The sequence below is a fragment of the Dermacentor albipictus genome, chromosome 10 (assembly GCF_038994185.2).
Source record: "Dermacentor albipictus isolate Rhodes 1998 colony chromosome 10, USDA_Dalb.pri_finalv2, whole genome shotgun sequence".
NCBI classification, from domain to species: domain Eukaryota; kingdom Metazoa; phylum Arthropoda; class Arachnida; order Ixodida; family Ixodidae; genus Dermacentor; species Dermacentor albipictus.
Window position 1 is genome coordinate 9,996,908 of NC_091830.1, and position 13,853 is coordinate 10,010,760.

A 13,853-nucleotide genomic window follows, 5' to 3' on the forward strand; every position below is an offset into this window, starting at 1 on the left:
GCTTCGCTCTAAAAACGCGAAAGCATGCTGCGCCAACGGTACGCAAGGACGAGGGAGTATCGACACAGACAAGCGCAAGCTTTCAACTAAGTTTTCTTTCCGTCAGAGGCGTCCCTATAAGGAGTTTAGCACACACGCAAAATGAAACAACAAACAGACAAACCCACTGAAATATTAGCATGATCATTACGTCACCGCAACACTCCGCGCTTGAACCTTTCTTCGCTGCTAAACAAAGAACTAAATAGAAGTTTCACTAACACATGCGTTCCCGGTCGAAGCAATGCAAAGCGCTTGTCAGCTCTCTGGGAGTGGTATTCCTGCCTCTGCCCAGAATCTTGATCCTCTGGAGCCGCGTAGCGCACATGCAAATTCTACAATGCGCAGACAAATGCGCAATACCTCTCTTTCTTGCCCAAGTTCATGTTCCGTTGCACGATCACTAAAGGAGCGGCCAGTTTTCTTCTGCTTCCTGCGTTATGCGCTCTTTTTCTTCGGAGGGGGGGAGTCTGTGTGCACTGCGAACTGTTCGCTGCATGCGTAATTCGGGCCGGCATTGGATCTCTATTAGATATGGCACAGCCCACATTTGAACAACGCTGTTAACCTTATGCCTTTTTTTGAGGGGGTCAGGAACTGCAAATACATAGCATAGTGCATTTCCGCATGAGGCATGGCCGGCTGCTGCAGTTCTTCAGAGCCCAGTGAGATCGAAGTGCAATAGCAATTTTGCTCTGCAGCCCCCTATGATAGCCGCCGTGGTCGACAATCGAACCTGCGACTTCGTACCATTAGTACACAAAGTCTGAGCCACCGCAAAGAATGGTGTAATCTGAGAATAGCTGAGAAGACAGTGATACCTTGTCCTGCCACGCTCTATTCTTGACGCATTCGTGGTACCTAATCCTTGTAAACGTAACCTGAAAAAGCAAAAAAAAAGAAAGAAAGAAAAGCGAAAAAGAAAGTCAGAATATTTCAGTGATTAGGAGCAGGTGCAGGACATGACATATAGGTGATCGAAATCGGTGTCGTAGTGTGTAGCCGTGCCCACTAAATAATATCTGAAATAATTAGTGCCAGCTTATCTGTTCTCACGATATTTAGTCGATGTACTTCATAGCGATGTGAGCATTTGATTGGGTAAGAAAATTGCAGTTCACGAGCTGGCCGCAGAGAATATAAGTTGTAAATTCATATAAATTGATTCATAAATTCATATCGCAAACTGAGACATTCGACATAGCAAGTCGAAGTATAAACCATGGCAGAAGTATAAACCTTAAGGACGGAACAAAGATGTTTTCTTTATATATGCGGATACTTCAGTATGCGTGAATCAAACAAGCCCTACAAGAAGTTATTTTTAAGCCACTGAAAGAGAAAATCTAGAGTGCCTGCTCAGTGTAGTTGTCATTGTACTTGGAAATGTAGAATTTTTTTTGTTACATTTATTCATTTGCGGTCATAACAGCGCAAGCGTGGTGGTTCCTTGGCTCTAAAGGTGACACGAGCGATCATCAGCAATTTCCACGCGCGAAGTGTACCATTGTGAACGTGATTAACTAAAATTTTTCGACATTTGTCAAACTTAAGCTTCCCAACAATTTCTAGATGATGGGCACCCTTCCGTTAAAAAAAATTAAATGTGCCATTAGGCAGCATATTGCACGTACCGTAGTGTAGAGCGGTATCCAGAAGTTCGGTAGGATCGTGTTCAAGAAGAGGTCGAACTTTTTCCGTATCAAGAACGAAGTGGAGTTCACGAGGTGACGCATCTGGAACGATTACCAAAAGATGACGAACCTTCAGGGGGTGGGGGGGGAGGGGGGGGCAGGCGATGATGCAGCAGTTCGAAAACAAAAGTTACGAGCAAGATATGGGAGCTGCTGTCAACACGGACTCGAGAGGTTCTGTTGTCTATTATTATATTCGTAATTATGAAGCAATTCAGACATGCGTGTCGGACTCGCATGATAAGGCAGTCCAACTTTCATCCCGCCGATTCGAGTTTCGTGCAGCAACATATCGATGGCACTTATCACAGCGAAACAAGGGAGAAAAGGACGGGAGAGGACGCACATATATAAAGCGCCTACTATACCTACACCTATTTATTCCGAAAAACAAACGTATACAGAGAGACCAAAATAAATACAGTGCGACATGAAAAGATCGAAGAAAAAAGCGAAACTTCATGATGCGTATTCACGTCGTGTCACTACTGCCATTGACGCTCAGATACCGGAAATACTTACTGGACAGAGCCAATGACACCAGGTGGGTTATTAGGGACGCCGAAGTGAAGGGCTTCGGATCGATTTTGACCACCTGGGATTCCCTAACGCGCTCCTAAATCTAGGTACGCGAGTGTTTTTAATGAGTTTAGCTTTTCTTTCGGAGCGAACCGCGATTTCTTGCGAGTCATGTCTAGCCGTTTTCGCGGGCCGATACCGAAGATAGTCCAGTCCAAGACAGCGGTATACAAACTGCGCGGTGGTAAGAAGAGCGTTCTTGCGTTCGTCCCTCCCGAAAGCTATCGTTTTGAGACGCCATCGTTTAACACACCGAGCCTCTGGTCGCAGACACTGCGTGCGCTTCCGAACTGGTCCATGAGGAAGCGAAGTACCGGATGGCTCCTCCCGCGTCCTGGCAAAAAAAAAGCCACGGTGGCAAGGGTCGCGCCATCGATAAGACACAGTATACGGCATATATAGTGCCACTAATAACCATCTCCAATGACATTCTTGGATAGCAACCGGGGTTACTTGACTTCTTTTTTTTATGTTTGCGCTCCAATGGACCTCAATAAAGTTTTCCGTTCCATTTCGCCCCCATCGGAATGCTGTCGCAGCGACTGGGATTTGAACTCTCGAGCTCGGCAGCACATCGCCGTCGCCATCGCGGCGGGTCGAGCACACACGCACTCACCTCTACGTAGTTGTACAGGGCCAGGTCGCACATTGCCTCCACGTCGGGATTCCTCGTCTCGGTGAATTCCTCGAAGATGGCCTCTGCGTCGAGTGCAATTAAGAAAGTTTCAGCACGCGCGAGCTGTTGGGAAATAAACACTGGCACTGCCAGCATGGACTATGTAAAGGGCAAATACGAGTATGACTGATATTCTATGACTGATATTCTATATGCTAACTGAGTTCGAGAAAATGCAGTGGATACAGTACACGTAAAGCATACTGCGTGGAAAAAGATCTCATGACCTTTCAAACGAGAGCAAACGTCGTCGAGGGCGATGGACGATTACATGCATGGACTGATTAGATTGGGGAATTTGCATGCGCAGGATAGAGTCGGCAGCAGTTGCCTGCCAGTTCCTTGACTTATTTCTCCCTGTCCAATATATAAATATATATATATATATATATATATATATATATATATATATATATATATATATATATATATATATATATATATATATATATATATATATATATATATATATATATATATATATATATATATAACTGACTTGTCATCCTAGCCCTGCGAAAGTGAATGTCCAGCGAAGCTATTGAAAACCACCACTACAACTTCTGAGGAGGGGGGGGGGGGGGTACGCAATTCTTTATGGCGTTAGAGTAATGGTAGCAATGGAAATTTTGACAGCACTCCGCAGCCCATAGCGGTGCTGCAACAACATTGAGATCAGTTGATAGGCTGGTTATATTATACACGAAAGGCTATAGGGACATCGCTTCCCACGTCGCAAGCTGCCGTCGCCGCGGCAGCTTGCGCTACAGTAATGTTTACTGGGAAACGCATGCAGCGAGTGCTACATGCTTCACACTGCATGTAGGTGCAGGAGCGCCTTATCATCAATTATGTGGTGCGGATGCTTGTTTTGTTCAGCTTGTTCTTTATTGAAACGTATGCTTACTGAACATATGCTGTTCTGCATGTTGTATGCGTTATTCAAAAGAAGGTATACGCACTGTTGGCTTCACTTTGCCGAATGCTTGTAGCCTTTGAGGGTATGAGCCATGGATGATGATAGTCTTTTGGCGACGCTATAAATAATTTATATACGCCACGAAGAAATCCTGGGATTCTAGCCATCGGCTTGTTGTTACAGCGTAACGGTCGTAACTGTGACTCGTCCAATTAGAAAAGACGATCGGCGCTCAAGAAGTGGCATTCATTCAGCTTTGCCATCGCAGAAGTCTGTCACAACTTTCTCACTTTTTGGAGCGCTGGAAAATGTCGCCTTCGGAATTGCTTATGTAGGCGTCCCTGAGGCGCGAAGAGGAAGTTTAAGAAATTATGCCTGATCCTACATTTTTTTACATGATGACGGCTACATTCTGTTTTCTTAGAGGTCGCCCTTTTCTTGTGATGATTGTGATCAACGAACAGATGCCAAAGCGCGCAAACGGAACCATTAAAAATGTAAAACCTAGTAGTTTCAGCACTTCCAAAGCTCCAGGAAATCTGCTGAATTCCCGTGACTATCGGAACAGTATCCAACGTTTTATACAGATAGAATGAAAGAGAAATATGTTTTTTTTTTCGGGAAATTGCCTGAAATCCTCGGAAAACTCGGACTACTTGTGTTCTTATTTTGACATTTCACCCACTCCTTTGAACAATTAAGTTCCTTTCCCTTCTTACTTGTCCGAGTAGGCTGCAATGATGTAAAAGTAAAATTTTTGTTTTTCTCACTCAAGTTGTGGCCGTGGGCGTCCAGGAGCTCATTCAGAAGACAACAGTCCTCGAAACCCTGCGCAGACGACACAACCAAGTTATATGACTCAGTCCATAGAGACAAAAAAGAAAAAAACTCAATCGCTTCGCGATATTGCAGTTTTTACACATCGGTGAGTGTAGGTTCAAACAATGGACGAGTTTAGGAACAGGTAGGACCTTTAACGTTGCTAAATCACTTGCTCAATTTTCAAACTCAGTCTAAGAGTCATCATGATCCCTTTCCCAAAACATAATATTTAACTCCAGAATTTAATATTTAGTACCCTCTTTTAAGCAACAGCGTCGATACTCATTCGACTGCCGCTTCAGAAAGAGAGCCCCTTGGTTGGTCGGCGCACTGCTTCTTCATCTGTATTTTTTAATATGCGTCTGTTAGCGGCCATAATCGTGAAACGTGAATACGCCTTGCTGTTTCGGCTTGCGTCGACCTCTGACGCTAGTGGGCTGCTGGGAAAATGTGACGTCACGCCAAGACACGCGTCGGCCGCGCTTCCAATCAGTGACTCGGCGCTTCGCGCGAACCTACGACGGAACAAATCGCCGATTCATTCCGCGGTCCACCCGTCACGTGGATCAGTCTGGGTGCCGAGTTTGGATTGGGTGCCGCTGAGCCACGTCACCCCGGGCGACGGTGAAATGAATCAGCGATTTGTTCAGTCGTGAGCATCCGCTCTTTTACCAGCACTGCCGGCGCCAGTGTCACGGCCCCGCTACACATAAGCATGCGTTACTCGGAGTCAGACGTATACAGTCGCCTCTTACCGCGTTCATCCCCTGGCCGTAGAAAGGAACCATAGCATGCGCCGCATCACCAAGGATCAGGGACCTGTCGAACACGTTGTATGGCTTGCACTGAAAGGGCAAGCCGCATAGATGATCATTTATTTGTATTGATAGTTAAACAAGTTCTTCATGTCGGAAAAGTAAGGACGTTCAACACTGGAAGTAACATGCAACGCCGGAACCACTAACGATGCCTGAAATGTGCTTATATGAGCATATAGTTATGCGGTGACGTCAAGGTTCGTGACGTAAACGTACTACAGTTTACGGAACAACAGAACACCGGAGAAAGACATATGCTAAGCCGCGTTAGTAGTGCCATCTCTTTACGATAATGTAAACAATAGAATCCACAAAAGTACAATTGTAACGATCATGGTATTTGCCGGTGCAAAGGACATGCAACAACCTATAACGCGTGGTACGACAACCGCATTACTCATTCACATTACATACTGACAGAAGTAGTGGGCAGAAAGTGTAATTTTTTTCGCGAATTTCTCGCCACGAAAATGTTGTATGTATAATGCCGTCCACATTTAGGAAAGATCACCTGATGGGGAAACAACTATGCATGTAGTGTATATATAAGCGCACTATATAGTAGCTGGGACTTTATGAACTCGTACCTTTCCTTCTTATACTAGTATGTATTTTTATTGCTATGTAATAAAAGAAGCCTATGTAATAAAAGTAGGTTAACAGCATTCTTTTACCCTCATTTTAATAAAAGAAAAAGCAGCTTAAATTTACAAAGAAGGCTCGTAGATCAACATTTCATTAAACGATGTCTGCGTTAAGCGTCCTATTGGCTTGGTGCCTCACAGGGAAATGTTCACTGTTTCTTTCTATTGGAAGGTAGTTTCATTGGCCTTTGACAAAAATTAGTTTTTTTCCTAGATGCCCCAAATACTCTTGCGGTTGGGGGTATATACGATACGTGTAGTGAGCCCGCCGGCTTTACTGAATTTACCTTCGCGCTGTTCGTCAGCTGCTTGAACCGTGAATTTATTTCTATTTCTCTGTTTTTTTTTCCTCTAGCTTCTTTTTATGCGCATTTGCAGATATCCACGTCATTATACAGTGAGAATTATTGTGGCTATATATGCAACCTGTGAGAGCTGCCGTGCGTTGGTCGCGCGTATTGAACTGTGCAAGGGCTCTTTCTAATGCAATCGCAAACTGTGTCATGCTGGCGTTTTGAACCAAACAGAGCAAGCACAGCCGCTGTGCTGTTCAGTGAGAGACGAGATGGCGAGTTCGTACGGAATTTTACAGTGTTCATGATAACACCAATGGAGCGCCGAAGTGCGAAGTCGTCTTCAGCGTCGAAACGCCGGCGTGGGTCGTGTTGCAACAATTCTGAGCACCGTTATCAGAGAGAACTCTGGCTACCGCACGTACTTCAAATTATAGGGCTGCACCTAAAGAATAATCGCCTACGAGATAAAGAGAGAGAGAAGCAGAATGAAAAAGTGAAAGTGTATCTCCACTTCCTGGCACCATAATGCTAACTTCCGGCACAAGACACTCCATCGTTCATGCATGCCCTTTGGCTCTGTCCACACGCGCAAGAAGCATTGCGACAAAGCGTCTCAACACTACACCCGTCTTCAGTGCGAAGACTGGCTCTTTCTACCACGTGAGACACCGGAACATCTATTGGACCGCGTGCGGCACGTTCAGCGCGAGTGTTGGACGAGGTCATGTGACTTCCGCAGAGCCCTGGACTAGGGGTTGTGTTGAATGCAGTTCTCTTTCTTTGCCAGCATTCAAAGGAGCCTATATAGGCACGAGAACCGAAGCTTCCAAAAAATGAAAACGTGGACATCTAACAAGCGCCTCAATCGGCTGACCTTTCCTTTATCATCGTAATATGCACCCGCCTTCAGTTGGTTGCCCTGGATAGTTACCATTATACAGGCGACTTGTCTTGGCTAAATTTCTTTTTTCATCAGTCGCAGCTTTTAAGCAGGAAGGTCATGACTCTCACCTTGATCATGACCATAGGCGATGCCTTCACAGCAAAGAAACTCTTGACCAGGTGGTCCCTTTAGCGTCCGCGTCGTGTTGCATGGCATTGACGGCCAGGTTGTGGACGGGAGAAGGACACAGCACAGGGAGAGAGGAAAGACGCACATGTCTTCAAGAAACGAACAGCACAAAGGAATCAACAGACGTGCGTGCATCGGGTGTTGTATACTGACTTTCCAATAAGAGGCACTGCATCCGGGAAGTACTTGTCGAAGAAGCTCAACAGCTTCTGTCGGTCGGTGAGCCCATCGAACACGGCGAACGGCATGAACAGCGTAGCTGTGTACGTCTTGTCCTGGTTGGGCAGTGCGATCAGCATGAACTCGCCACGGGGCCAGATGTGCAGGTAATTCACCTCCATCGCAAACTGCACAGCCATGAAGTCGAACAAAAAGTCGAACGCAACCTGTGATAGGTTCAACAGCGTCGTCACTGACGCACAGTCACTATATATAGGCTCTTGCAAGAAGTGAAGGATACCCGAACAGGAAAGCGTCGGGAGAAAGAGGATATTGATACATAATACATGCCCACTATATAGTTACTACACAGTCATTACATACATAGTACTACACTATATATATATAGCACTATATAGTCACTATATAGCACGTGCCCAATATATTTTTAATGATAACGGATATATTTCGCACAATGGCTGTCGCATGCACCAAATAACAAACGCCTACTGAGTCATGCAAAACTCGAGTACGTTCAGTATGCCATCCAGCATTCTTTGTATCCTGTAGCCCTTGCTTCCTCGAGATTCCAACCCATAGTGCCCTGTCAGCGACGTATCGCTACCGTTTGAACAATGCCCCATCTGACCGTACTATTGTGTCGACGTCCACACTGCAGACGTCGACACAACTGCGGTTATTGCCCGCAGACTCGGCGGTAAAGAACGTCTTGCGTGCAGAACGCACTTCTCTAATTCAAAAGTTAGTGCACCCGAACTATAGCCCTATCGAGAGCTTCTCTGATAAACAACAAAAATGCCGACTGCCCTGAAACTATAAAAACTGGCATCCGATGCCTTTTTTTCTTCTTCTGTTAGCTTAGAAATTCCAGCTGATTTTCCATGTGAATATCGTCATTGTCATCGTTTTTCCAGCTTCCAGCTTGAATTCGATACATTATTCGCACTCGCGGTACTATATACGGGCCATTATAACATCCTGACAGTAGCCGTTGGAGAGCCCAGTTGTGACCATCCGAGCATCCTTCAACCACGCTTTCTGTGAGCATGCGTGAGTGCGCGTGCATGTGTCAGTTTTACAGTTCGTCAGTATTTCTAACACGAGACAAAACACGGCATATAAGTTGAACATGCTGTTTTTCACTACTGCATAGGGGAAGGGGAGGGGGTGAAGGTGTAGAGGTGTTGTCTTTTCCGGGGATGCTCCAGAACTCGGGTACAATGTTAGACCGACGAACTGCGCATGCGCTAATTCACACGCCGCAAGGTAGGACGGCACACAGCTTTACGTCACACAGAACGCCGAAACGTCCTGTTAGCGTGCTGCCTGCGCTACAGAAAGTAGTGCTCTGCAGTGTGAGCACTTCATCCTGTAGGTCTCCGTTGTACGTATACTCGCGTACCTCCGTGCTCGTTTCTCCTGCATACTATATATTGCGTATAGTGCATACCTCTCCGTCCTTCGTGGGCGGTATGCAGAGCTCGAGGTACCCGTGCGGGATGTAGGTCTGCGAGTAGTTGAACATGGGTCGCCGCAGCATCTGGCGCCTCACCGCCGAGTAGGCGCCGTCGCAGCCGAGCACCGCGCGGTGGTGCACGCGGACCTCCTTGCCGTCAGGGCTGCGGCCAAAAACAGATATCGTGCCACAGTGTGGCAGCCATTACGGGATGACTGCGAGATTGGTACGTTCTCTGACTGAATCTATCCCATAAATCATCATCATCATCATCAGCAGCAGCAGCAGCAGCAGCAGCAGCCTATCTTATGTCCGCTGCAGGACGGACGCCTCTCTCTACGATCTTCAATTACGATTGTCCTGCGCCAACCGATTCCAACTATAGCGCCCGCGAATTTCCTAATTTCATCACCCCACCATCTTTTGTCGTAGTCGCCTGCGCTTCCCTTCTCTCGGAACGCATTATGTATCCCTAATAGCCCATCTAGCCTGCGCATTACGTGACCTGCTCAGCACCATTTTTTTATCTTGATGTCTATTAGAATATCGTCTATACCCGTTTGCTCCTTACCCAAAAAGCTCTCTTTCTGTCTCTTAACGTTATGCCCGTAAAGCACTCGTCATCAAATTAGAAAAAAAAATATAGGCTTTCTGATCACCGTAACTGTACTAGTAAACGTACACCTTGACACACCTAAAGATAACAGACATTATGTTACTCTACACTAACAGCAGTTGCCCGTTTCAATATTTCTGTTGATTTTAGGTTCAGTCGAAGTACACTACGCCAAAGAAATCACGTGTAGGCAGGCGCCAGGCATCGCGTTGCGTCACCTAATAGCTCGATGTCTGCAGCGCCGCAACAAACCTCAACGACGTTAGCTTCAGATCTCACGAACAATGACTGACGGCACGGTTGCATGCTATACCATCATAAAAAGTAAAAGGTCGAACCTCTAGGTCTTATAGTGTTCACCTTTATAACGGTTACTGTAATTGTGTTTGGTGTGCATGCATTCAAGAAATGGATGTCAGTCGCTTTGCGTGCAAAAGCCACAGTTTGGATACGAGCGGGACTCTTTGATGGGGTACTTCGAATTAATTTTAACGATTCGATATTCTTTAACCTCACCTCAATCTATTGCTTTCTATCCTTACCGTGGAATGCGACCGCCCCAGCCGGCGGGAGTCGAACCCGGTGCCTCGTGCAAGCTTACAATAACAGAACGTGCCACGGCATTCGAGCCATCGTGGCTCGAAGGGGAGCGATACGAAAAGTGAGCGAATGAACGAGCAGAATGAAGTTGAAGAGAAATGTCGACACTCTTAGCCTCGTTCCACATAGGTTTCATTAAATAAGTAGAACACATTTTCAAAATGCTAAAGTTACTAAGCGAAACTTGTGTGGAATGAATGTCATTGAGCGTCGATTCTTCCTTCGGTAGAGCATCTCCTCACTGTTACGTAATTGGACCCAACTCCGATGCCGCCTAATCTAATGCATGTAAAACGCCGAAGTGCTTTTCTGAGATAACCTCTCGACCAATTTTACTTAATTTTGTTGCGTTTGAGGGAGAAAATTATATTCCAGTGAGTGCAAAAGCGACATGTTGTTCCGCCAAGCTTCCAAAAAGCTTGGCGGAACAAACTTGCAAATATGTTCCACTTGGTGCAACTTGTGTGGAACAGTATCAGAGACAGCGCAGTCGGTGGCCCGCTCACCCGCGAAAGTTGAGCTCCGCCTGGTCCAGGTCGGCCGACTGCAGCTTGTGCCGGAAGTGCAGCCGCACGTTGGGGTTGGCTTCGCAAGCTGGAAACCACGAACACCGCAAGGTCACGGAAGTGCGCGTCGCGTCGAAATACACGTGGTCTCTCAAGTACATAGAGTTAAAGCTGGGTGAAACCAGCAAACACGAGTCGAGTTGATGCAATCGCATCATGTTTCCCTACAGCGACGGCCCTATATACATACATATATATATATATATATATATATATATATATATATATATATATATATATATATATATATATATATATATATATATATATATATATATATATATATATATATATCATCTCTAGCGTGCCTCCAGAAGCACCGCCGCTGTTTGCCGAGAAGCGGGGTACATATGCCTTCGGCCATAGGCTGTATACGTTGAATGCATACATATGCCTTCGATGCTTCAATGTTTCTACTTCGTGCGAAAGTACGCATTTTTTTTTCATGGGACAGTTAGAAGAAGGCAGTATACGTTGTCGAAAGGTGTGGCTTTCCTCAACTGTGTCGACGTCGAGCTGCACGATTAATACACCCGCACACTCTGCCGTTTGTTTCTCAGAAAGCTCCACTAGCACAAAGGTACTCACCGGAAAGAAGGACCTCGTTGAGGTAGCGGCGACCCACGGAGAAAATACTCTGCAGATAAATCAATAATATTAATTATACGGCTGACTTCTCTGCCAGTTTGGTTTTTTTCTCTCAGTCGATGCCTTCATTCCGGCAATCCTGCGGAATTATATAATTAGATTGTTGAAGTGTACTTTGTTTATTCTGCAACAGCCTATCAATAATAATAATAATAATAATAATAATAATAATAATAATAATAATAATAATAATAATAATAATAATAATAATAAGAAGAAGAAGAAGAAGAAGAAACAATAGCAGTTACAACTTACAAAAATTGAGATCACAATCAGTGCGATATTCTGCACCACATATCTTTGTTCTGCCTTAATATGCTCTTTAACTTGTTATTTATTTCTTTCTATATTTTTAAGGATTGCCGCAGTTTCCATAACATTATTTGCTGTAGGAGAAGTTTCTTTGTATGCTTTCAGTTACATTTTCCGGTCGTAATACCACGCGATTCTTGGCCTATCCGGCACATGGATAGTTCGAGCTTTCAGAAAATCATCATCACCGACACATTTCTCTGAGATCTGAGATCGCCTTCCTGCATCAACCATCCTGTAATCACCCAACATAGAGTTGAGGGCATTAATAAATGAAAACAAAAATGAATGAAATGATCACTTCCGTGCAAAACATCGGTCTTCCTCGGGAATTACTAGCTACAATTGTATAGCCAGGAATTCTCTCTTATTGCTGTACTTCTCGATTCGACCACTACCCACTGTAACGCATTCGGACCTGAGGGAGGGGGGGGGGCTCCTAATAAATTAAATCATCATCATCATAGTCATCAACATGTACAACAACAGCAACATTTCCAAGAAATACAAAAGCGACGAGCAAAAGTCCATAGTAGTGAACACGCGACGTTGTCACGTGTTCACTACTATTAGTATTAGTATACTAATACTAATAGTACTACTACTAGTAGTACTAATACTACTAATAGTACTAATACTAATATCAGTACTATTAGTAATATTAGTATTAGTACTAATAGTACTAACCTTAATAGTACTACTACTACTAATTAGTATTAGTATTAAAACTATTGTTATATTTAGTACATTTATTTGAAGCTAGCTAATTCATTTTCTTACATCTGTCCCACTGAATTTATCTTTCTCTTGGCAACGTTGTCAGTGGAACTTAATTTTATATGTTCACCAACCTCATCCACCCGAGTTTTTTGGCCAAACGCCCCGTAGCCACGACTTGGGAGGAAAACGAAATAAAACAAAACACGGAACACGCGCGTGACGTCGTCCACGTCATATCATCACGTTGCGGTGCGAGTTTTCAAGCCACGAGTCGTCGCGAAACAGTCCATTTCCCCTCTCAAGGATTGCCTAATTGACTCGTCAACCTCCCTTCGCACCCGCCATCTGTTTGTCAGCACATCAGCGGCACATTTCCGCCCCACGTGTGCATTCACCTGTTGGCTATAAAATGATTCACGTATACGCCTTTTAAGTTCTCAAGCGAACTCTCGTTTCGCACTCGAAACGGCATCGAAATCAAAGCTCAAGGGCAGCGCCTACACATTCCGACGTACGGTCTCTATCGCAGCGAGAAATGGTCGGCCGTGTTTTGAACCATTTAGCTACACGGACAACGTCGCCGCCTGCTATGTATCAAGGCCGCGATCTGAGTGGTGATATAAGACGGTAGTAATAAATGTCTGCAGTTCCTTTAGCAACTCAGTCGCCGCGACGGTGGTGAATTGAGAGGTAAGGGGATTTGTTGTCGGCTGTTCTGCTGGCATTATTTCAGAGTTCCGCGAGCTGCTATACTGTATAGGCCATTATTGCGGGGGGTAGCTGTTCATAAAATAGGTCGGCATTTTTGCGGTCCACCGTTTTCGCCGATAAAGCATTATCCACTCTCCAACGGTTCGCAAGAAAAACAATGAATAGATTTACCCTGGAGTGATACGAGCATAACCTTAGGTGTATTATCCTTACGTGATGGGACGTGAAGCAGATTGTGTGCTTACGTTCTTAAAGAATTTGCTTCCGTCGCTCCTAAGTTTAATACCTTCCCGTGATCGCGAGCAAGATAAAAGCCGAAGTCGAACGCGAAGTGTGGCTCTTTTGAACAAAATGTGATAATTATGCTGTCATATGCTCCTTATGGCCTTCCACATGGATTACGTGCACAGATGCACCCAACTATTCACGATATTTCATTTGCTTCAATCCAATCCAATCTATGAGCATAACAAAGAGTTCGTCAA

The 13,853-nt window shown here is 44.9% G+C and overlaps 1 protein-coding gene across 1 annotated transcript in view; it reads right to left on the bottom strand.

Annotated features, from left to right (window-relative positions):
* The window catches only part of cn (Kynurenine 3-monooxygenase cn), a 31,528-nt gene that overhangs the window by 1,597 nt on the left and 16,078 nt on the right, over positions 1 to 13,853 (bottom strand). The window contains exons 4-13 of the mRNA XM_065451482.2: positions 11,566 to 11,614; positions 10,918 to 11,005; positions 9,190 to 9,358; positions 7,713 to 7,906; positions 7,499 to 7,556; positions 5,485 to 5,574; positions 4,678 to 4,735; positions 2,929 to 3,011; positions 1,674 to 1,775; positions 861 to 920 (exon numbers count right to left, since the gene is read on the bottom strand). Coding sequence (XP_065307554.2) covers positions 861 to 920; positions 1,674 to 1,775; positions 2,929 to 3,011; positions 4,678 to 4,735; positions 5,485 to 5,574; positions 7,499 to 7,556; positions 7,713 to 7,906; positions 9,190 to 9,358; positions 10,918 to 11,005; positions 11,566 to 11,614 — 951 coding nt within the window. The remainder of the gene's footprint in view (positions 1 to 860; positions 921 to 1,673; positions 1,776 to 2,928; positions 3,012 to 4,677; positions 4,736 to 5,484; positions 5,575 to 7,498; positions 7,557 to 7,712; positions 7,907 to 9,189; positions 9,359 to 10,917; positions 11,006 to 11,565; positions 11,615 to 13,853) is intronic.